Here is a 7,500-nt window from a genome sequence, read left to right as displayed (position 1 = left end):
TAAAATGTAAAATTCACTCAAAATTGGAATTTGATCAAATAATTTTTTGGAACCCTAAATAAAGGTAAATAAACATGACACATTTTTATAGTTAAGGGAAATAACATACCATAAATGTATAATAATAAATACTTAATGACTGGTCATGAGGGAAACAGTTAATTTTGTTTACCAAGAATTTCAATGTTTCCAGAGGCAAAGCCAACATTGAGATTACAGGGAAACAAAATTTACCGTTTGTTATATAGATTGAAATTTTGAAGCTGGAAGTTCCTTAAACCTCACTATAACCGCAGTCATCGCTCAACATTCACAGGTACATGTAATATTGCATCGTTACCCTCTGATGTCATAGATTGTTTGCAATGTAGCCTGCTCTTGACATTTTGGTGAGAAACAGTTTCATTGTTAGTGACCCTGAAGTAACCAATGAGACCATGCACTGTTGAGAAGAAATTTCCAGCTATATAAAAATGTATTTTATGCTCTAGAAAAAAAAAACTGTTAATCTATTTCAAACTGATTTCTTTAATTTAGGCGTTGAAGAATTTCTCCTGGGAAAAGGTTATCACAGAAATGAAGGAACATATCCCTGATGTACTGGATGTCCTAGTTGCTGTAGGCATTCCAAACATGAAAGCTCGTGAAGACAGTGAAAAGCAGATTGCCCCACTTTGTACTGCGTATGGTATACTAATGTTTACCCGGTGGAAAGAACTGAGCTTGATACAGAAGATGAACAGTATATTGCTCAGTACTGGACATGCTACTGAAAGAGTATTTAATGTATCACCAGAATATTATCACCTCTGCTTTCATGTGCATCATTGCAGCCATACCTGGACCTAGGAGAACTATATTTTATTTTTGATTGGTTAAATTTTATCCACAGTGAATGTTGCCAAAGACAAATGCAGATCTGGTAATTTGTATTTTAATACTTTTGCAGACAATGAAGAGGCTTAACAGAGCAGGTGTTACAATGACAAGGGAAACCTACAGGAGCATCATGGATGACACTGGGTCTGACTTAACAGGTAGATGAACATATTAAACACATTCAAAATAATAATAATAATAATAATAACAACAATAATAATAATAATAATAATAATAATAATAATGAAAATAATAATTTATTAACCATAAACTCTACAATACAAAAGTAAGTGATCGCATTTAGTGTACGTAGCTTATTGTAATTAAAAATATACTTACATGCTGTCTTTTTTTTAAATCTTCAGCAAAAAATATACCAACTCTTGTTATTATTAACTGATATATAAAGGAAAAATTATGAATAAATTTTATAAAATGATAAAATGCTTTTTGCTATAAACTCAGTGTCAAATTGGCAGAAGGATAACACTATTTAATGGTAATAATAATAATAATAATAATAATAATATTAATAATAATAATAATAATTATTATTATTATTATTATTACAATTATTATTATTATTATTATTGTTATTCTTCTTCTTCTTCTTCTTATTATTATTATTATTACTACCATTATTATGATAATTAATCCTATTTAATTTACAAGTTACTAGTTCTCCATTTCTATGCAAAATCAACCTCCTCCCACACGTGCACATACTTAGTAGGTCAGTCTTGAATTTGAAAAAAGTAAACATCAATACATGTTTTACTTTGGGAACTTTGAAACAATACCATACATTCAAAATTTAAAGAATATGTAATTAAAATGTGTTGTGTGTTATAAAAGAGAGAATTTTTTTCAAGTGGCAAGGATCATTCCTAAAGGAAAGTTACGAAACGTTTTTTCTGCTTTTGAATAATTTCAATCATTCTATATCTATACATGTATGTAGGTATAAAATTTCATAAGTTGTCTAAAAGATTAAGTTTAAAACACTTTGTTCTTTATTTCTTAAATTAACAGTCACCATAAGAAGGCATATGTCAGCTGGATGTGTGCCCAGGTTATCCTTTGATAATCTGGACTTCAAAATATTGGTTAATATCATACTGCAGAATCGCTGTCCCTCAGATATGCATTGGATTGCTCATTATGTAACATTTGACAGAGTACCCTCTGACCACCTCGATGATTCCAAACCTATATCAGATAGCACACGATTTGAGAACATTGAGTACCTACTTTGTCAAAGTGAACTTGAGGAGTTGCGAAATGATTTCATTGTCTTAGTGGCCCGTATTCTTGCTGAATTCTTTGAATTCATGGAGCCTCACAAATCTGCGATACCAAAGCATATCCAACACAGGTAGGAGTAATGTTATATTTAGTGAAAAAAAAAAGCCAAACAAACCCAAGGTTTTACAACCCTACACCAGTCTGCCTTCATGGCCAAAGACATCTTTGATTTCCTTGTGTTCCTGCATAAAAAGGAAATGGTAGACACATGCTTTGCAGGCTTATCAAGAATATTGGTAGACTATACTTAACTTGCTCCAGTGGAATACAAGAGTTCTTGCCAAGGAAAAGTGTGGTCTATTTGTTATTTATTTAAGATACAATGATATTTATCTTAAATTAACAGAGCTTTTGTATGTTGTGTTTAATATTTTCAGGTACTCTGAATTCATGAAGAAAACGTCTGTCATTATTGGACTGCCAGTAGTACCTTACAATCAATCGAAGCATTCAGATGTTTGCCAATACCTTGAACATGTTCAAAAGCTACTGGTTGATATCTACAAGCCACAGGTAATGATTATTTATTAACTTTCAGGTAGAATAAATTCAAAGCAGAAAATTAGAACTTGATGTTAGAGAAAACCATCAAATGTCACCACAAGGGCTTCAATCCTAGATCATATCATTAAAATTCAATAAAATATTAAATGACAGACAAGGGTATCAGTGATTGTTCCTGTTTTAATTGACATAATATATTACATATATTTAAATTTAATACAGGAACAGTAAAAGGAGGTTATGAGTCCACACATGATAAAAACAGAGAAATTTTTAAAACAGTTCTCAAAGTTCTAACTTATAGGCAAATCTTTGTTTCCTTTTTTTTTACCTTTAGTTATTGACATAAAGAGTTTGATTCCCTGATCAAGCTATTATAAAATTAATAAAATCACTGAATATTGAAAGATTGAGCATAACAATTTCACTTATATCTGAAAATCTCAGACCAATGTACTAAACAATTTTGGAGAAATTCTCTTCCATGCATGAAAACACTCTATTGTTTTTTACAGAACCAAGACATGCCAGTTACTGCAGATGAAGTACTCAAGACTGTTAAAGTGCCAATGGGAGGAGACCTCCTTGGCCGAGAACGAATTTCTGGGGCCAAAAAGACTAGACTTGGGTGTGACAGTGCAGCAGATAGATTTGAAAGTATTGTTGAGACGCCTGCACTTTGGCATGCAAAACAATCCTTTCTAGGGGTTAGTTTCAATAACCTGATTATTCTTTATTTCAACTATCGTCTTTTGTTTGGCTTTAGTTAGTGACCAAGTAATTTAAGTCCCAATCAAAAATGAAAATAGCAGGATGGGTCCAAGAGACAACCATTGAAATTTTTTTTAAATGTCCTTTATATTTCTCTTCAATTCAACTGCTTTGATTGCATGCAGGTACTCTTTCAAGTTTTCAATAATTTGGTAGTATAACGAAGGCAGTAGTTTCTCCTCAGTTATATCGAATCTGAGGATTAGCCTGGGAAAGGTTTGAACTCACAACCTCCCACTTGGAAAGCTGGCAGTCTTCCAGCTGTGCAAGGTCCAAGGTTGTCCATGTACACGATTGAATGGTTATTATAATTTCCAAAATTCCGAAAATAAAGAAATTCAACACCAGTATAGGTTGAAATCAACTTGAATTTCCTTTCAACTAACAGCAGATGTTAGTCAGAGTGCCCATTTTATCAATTGGTAGACAATAATAATTTATTACTTAACATTGCTTATTCTATTTATAGTATATCTGGGAGAAACTTTACCAGCCAACTCCTGCAAGTGGTAGAAAAGACACTGGCACTTTGTATCACTTACGGCAAAATTTCGGACTGGTTAGTTTCAAGATAACTACTCAAGTTGCGAGTCGCTCATGTTGTCAGCAACAAAGGCTTACATCTGTGCAGCATTCATGGCATGGGCAGGGACAACAGACACTGCTACCTCATGGGCGAGTTCTATTACCAAGGAGAGAAATTCAGCAGTGCAGTGGGAAAGCCTTCAAATTCAAATTGGCAAGTTTGTTGATGAGTACGTGTTGACAGAGTTTGATATCGAAAGAACCTGGCAGGAGCAGCTGGAACAAAAACTCCAACAGAAAGAAAACCAAATGACATCAAGATCCGCTGGCAATGATGATGAGACAAATGCAATTTCATCCCCGGCTCAGCAACCATACTCTTCTGGTATGTACAGAGTATTAAGCTATGTTAGTGAGAATAATAATTACAACTATCTCTCTGTCTTAAAAATAATACAGCTCACCTCAAAATCTGCTTCACTGGTCTGCTTAGTAAGGTGAATGAGTTTGATATAGCTAATCACATGATTTCGAATACAATTTGGAATTTTGGAATTTATTTGGAATAAATAAGCACGAGCAATTTTTTCAAAGACAACCAAGGCGAGTGCAATTTGTAGTCTTTGAAAAAATTTACTTAGTGCTTATTTGTTCCAAATTGCACAAGAAAAATCATGTGATTACTTGTTAATAATATACATGAAAAAATTCCAGATGGTGAAGCAGAAGAAATGCACGCGTATCATGCAATCAGGAAAAAATTACACCATCCAGGGTGCACGCTTGATTTGAAAAGAAAATATTGATTGTTTCCGACCAAACCCTGTTGTTTACTTGACAATCATAATCCACAGTTTCAATGTGTAATTTGCACTCATATCACACTTTTTTGCACTGTTACACTTGAACTGCACTGGTCTCAGCCAATCAGAATCAAGTAATTTTTTTATGTTATTATATTATTAGCAACCTTGTTTATATATCAAGCAAAAGTCATATTTTTATGGTCATTATTCTGCAGGTTCTGTTGTCATTTTGCTGCAAAAATCTGAAGATTACAAAGTTCTAGCAGTTGGAAAAGTTATTGAAGTTGATGCCCATATTTCTGTGCCAGAGAAGCATGTTCCTGTCTTTGTAGCATCTATTGAGGAATGTGCCTCTGGTAAGCTTGCACCTGGCAAAGTTGTGTTTTGGCCCACAGATCTCCTCGCAGTGTACAAGTCTCCAACAATGGAAACTGCAGAAACATCACAGACATCCAATAGCAACCTCAATAGCAACATTTCTGACATCCCTCCTGGTAGTGAAGAAGATTGCTATCTCAATTATGGGTTGCAAGTAATTCAACTGGCAATGATGCTAATGCAGCTTAATGATACAGAGGCTGAGGGAGATGGAGACCGCAGTCTTATTAACTGGAAGATGCTTCTGCTGTATTTTAGAAGTAGGCCAAGGGGGAAAAAATACGCCTTTGAGGCTATGCGATTTATAACCTGTGTCAAGGGTTTGTACACAGAGAAGATTGCCCATCGAGTGTTACATGGCCAGTTCGTAAATCCAAAGGGGGGAGAAGGATCCAATTATGCAAATGACTTAAAGATGGAACACCTAGTTGGAGACAACAAGGTCTCTCTCAGGGGACTGTGTGGAAACAAAACACTGAAAGCTGTCCAAAGATGTTCTGCTGCAGCATATGGCCTTAAAGAATGTTGCACCCAGCATGACGATGAGTGTGGCATACACCCAGAGTCAACCAAGCACACTCATGCTTGTACCACCGAAGATGTCAAGGCAATGTCAGCTATTTTGCAACAGGCTAAACCTTTTCATTACCAAAGAGGTAGAACACTTCATTCATTTCCAACTGTAACAAAGAGTCCTCTAGACCAGCTGGATGTAGCACTGCTTAACACCTGGCTGACAAACCACAAGTGCAAGCTTTTTTCTGGTATCCATGACTGCAATGAGGAAGACAATGCTGAGGAGAATGAATTGAGTGATGGAGACGAAAACACACCAGAAGAAGATGATTGAGATGATTAATGTATCAAAGTGCTTCGCCTCAGTTATTTCATAAGGACAATCATGGCCTTTCTGAGTTAATAGTCATATGATATAAATGTGACAATGCTTTGGCTATTAGTATGCAACAAACAGAAATTACAATGTGTCTGACTTTCGGTTAGCTTGGCAATCAACGGACTACTAAAAAATTGGATGCTCACTGAAAGAAAGAAGTTATTGCTGGTTTAAGACAATCACAGTGAAGTTTCTATTTTTTTAAATTTAGTGCTTGTTCATAAAAGCAAACAAATGTAGGTCTGGTCTCCTTTAGCTACACTGGAAATAATTTATTTCTCTTGTTCGATCAACAGTTGAATTTGTGATAATTGGCTAGCAGAGTCCATGAACAGAAGCACGCATTCGATACCATTTGTTTGCCCAGTTATTGTAATTCTTTTCTAAGGATAAGATTTCACAAAAAGATTTCACCTCAGACCATTGTAAAAACCTTAGGTCTTCCTTTGGAATCCATAATCCTGTGTCAAAAATGCCTAACAAAGGTAGTCATTGTCTTGCAATCACTGTGCAAAAAAATGGCTTTGCTACAGTACGATAGAAAAGAAGGTTAATAAATGTGTCATTGTCAAACAAATGAAAGGGTTACTTTCACAAGAACTATGGTAGTGTCATGGTGGGAAATGAAAGGCAAATCATATTTGATAACTTTGCTTGATCAGTATCATGACCACTCTTTTATTTCTAATAAAGAAGTGCACAAACACATGAAGCTGTGATAAGAAGTACAAATCAATAATGGACTCACTTCTCTTAACTGAAGAGATAAGCTTCAACTTACACAAAGTTAATTCGATTACACAATTCACTGGTCATAATATTATAACCTGTCTGTGAATTAAATCGTCAGCACATTTTCATTACCGGGTATAACCACAACAGATAGAAGCCATGCTTTAAACAAAACAGCATGGGAAATCGACTCATGTAATGACAAACTCAGGTATCTGATTATTTACACCAATGATACAACTTGAGACTTTGTTTTTCACACTTTCTGAAGGAATTGTTTAACAATATTCCATACTGAAATGGCATGACTTTGGCTAAAGAAAGGAAGTCTTTTTTCAATGTCTTCTGCTGAAGAGAATGTATGTGCATTTTCAGCCACTTCACGAATTAACTTTATAGTAACACCACTGCTTAGGCTTGTACTCCCTATTGTTGTCCTACCATGTCCAGGTAATGAGAGTCTAAATTTAACAAGTTCTTCATTCAGTTTGGCTATTTGCTCCATATTTAGTTTGGGATAAGGATAAACCTCGTCATTAGATAATGGAGGGGCTTGATCTGTCAAGGCGGGAGCCATCAAAGATGCAACACCAGAGAGCACACAGTCATCACAGCTACAAAGTTTCTCGTGATAATCACAACATGCATGAGCTGTGTCAAGTGGCAGAGGGGAAAACCCAAAATACCCCATAATAATTTCCCTTT

General features: G+C 35.0%; 2 protein-coding genes across 8 annotated transcripts in view; one reads left to right on the top strand and one right to left on the bottom strand.

Annotated features, from left to right (window-relative positions):
• The window catches only part of LOC138020125 (uncharacterized), an 8,922-nt gene extending 2,282 nt beyond the window's left edge, over positions 1-6,640 (top strand). For 2 of the 7 annotated variants that reach the window (XM_068867144.1, XM_068867143.1), the window contains 7 exons: positions 538-618; positions 950-1,037; positions 1,912-2,254; positions 2,562-2,697; positions 3,204-3,395; positions 3,929-4,369; positions 5,006-6,640. In XM_068867144.1, coding sequence (XP_068723245.1) covers positions 538-618; positions 950-1,037; positions 1,912-2,254; positions 2,562-2,697; positions 3,204-3,395; positions 3,929-4,225 — 1,137 coding nt within the window. In that variant the 3' untranslated portion in view covers positions 4,226-4,369; positions 5,006-6,640. Of the gene's footprint in view, positions 1-248; positions 317-537; positions 787-949; positions 1,038-1,911; positions 2,255-2,561; positions 2,698-3,203; positions 3,396-3,928; positions 4,370-5,005 lie in introns of all 7 variants that reach the window. The other 5 variants (XM_068867142.1, XM_068867141.1, XM_068867147.1 and 2 more) reach the window with 4 other exon arrangements.
• Positions 6,641-6,721: 81 nt separating this feature from the next.
• The window catches only part of LOC138020307 (uncharacterized), a 2,905-nt gene continuing 2,126 nt past the window's right edge, over positions 6,722-7,500 (bottom strand). The window contains exon 3 of the mRNA XM_068867315.1: positions 6,722-7,500. This exon is cut by the window's right edge and continues 713 nt beyond it. Coding sequence (XP_068723416.1) covers positions 7,052-7,500 — 449 coding nt within the window. The 3' untranslated portion in view covers positions 6,722-7,051.

This window comes from Montipora capricornis, chromosome 10 (genome assembly GCF_036669925.1).
Source record: "Montipora capricornis isolate CH-2021 chromosome 10, ASM3666992v2, whole genome shotgun sequence".
NCBI lineage: Eukaryota > Metazoa > Cnidaria > Anthozoa > Scleractinia > Acroporidae > Montipora > Montipora capricornis.
The sequence above is the reverse complement of the archived record's forward strand: the minus strand, read 5'-3'. Positions and strand labels throughout refer to the sequence as shown.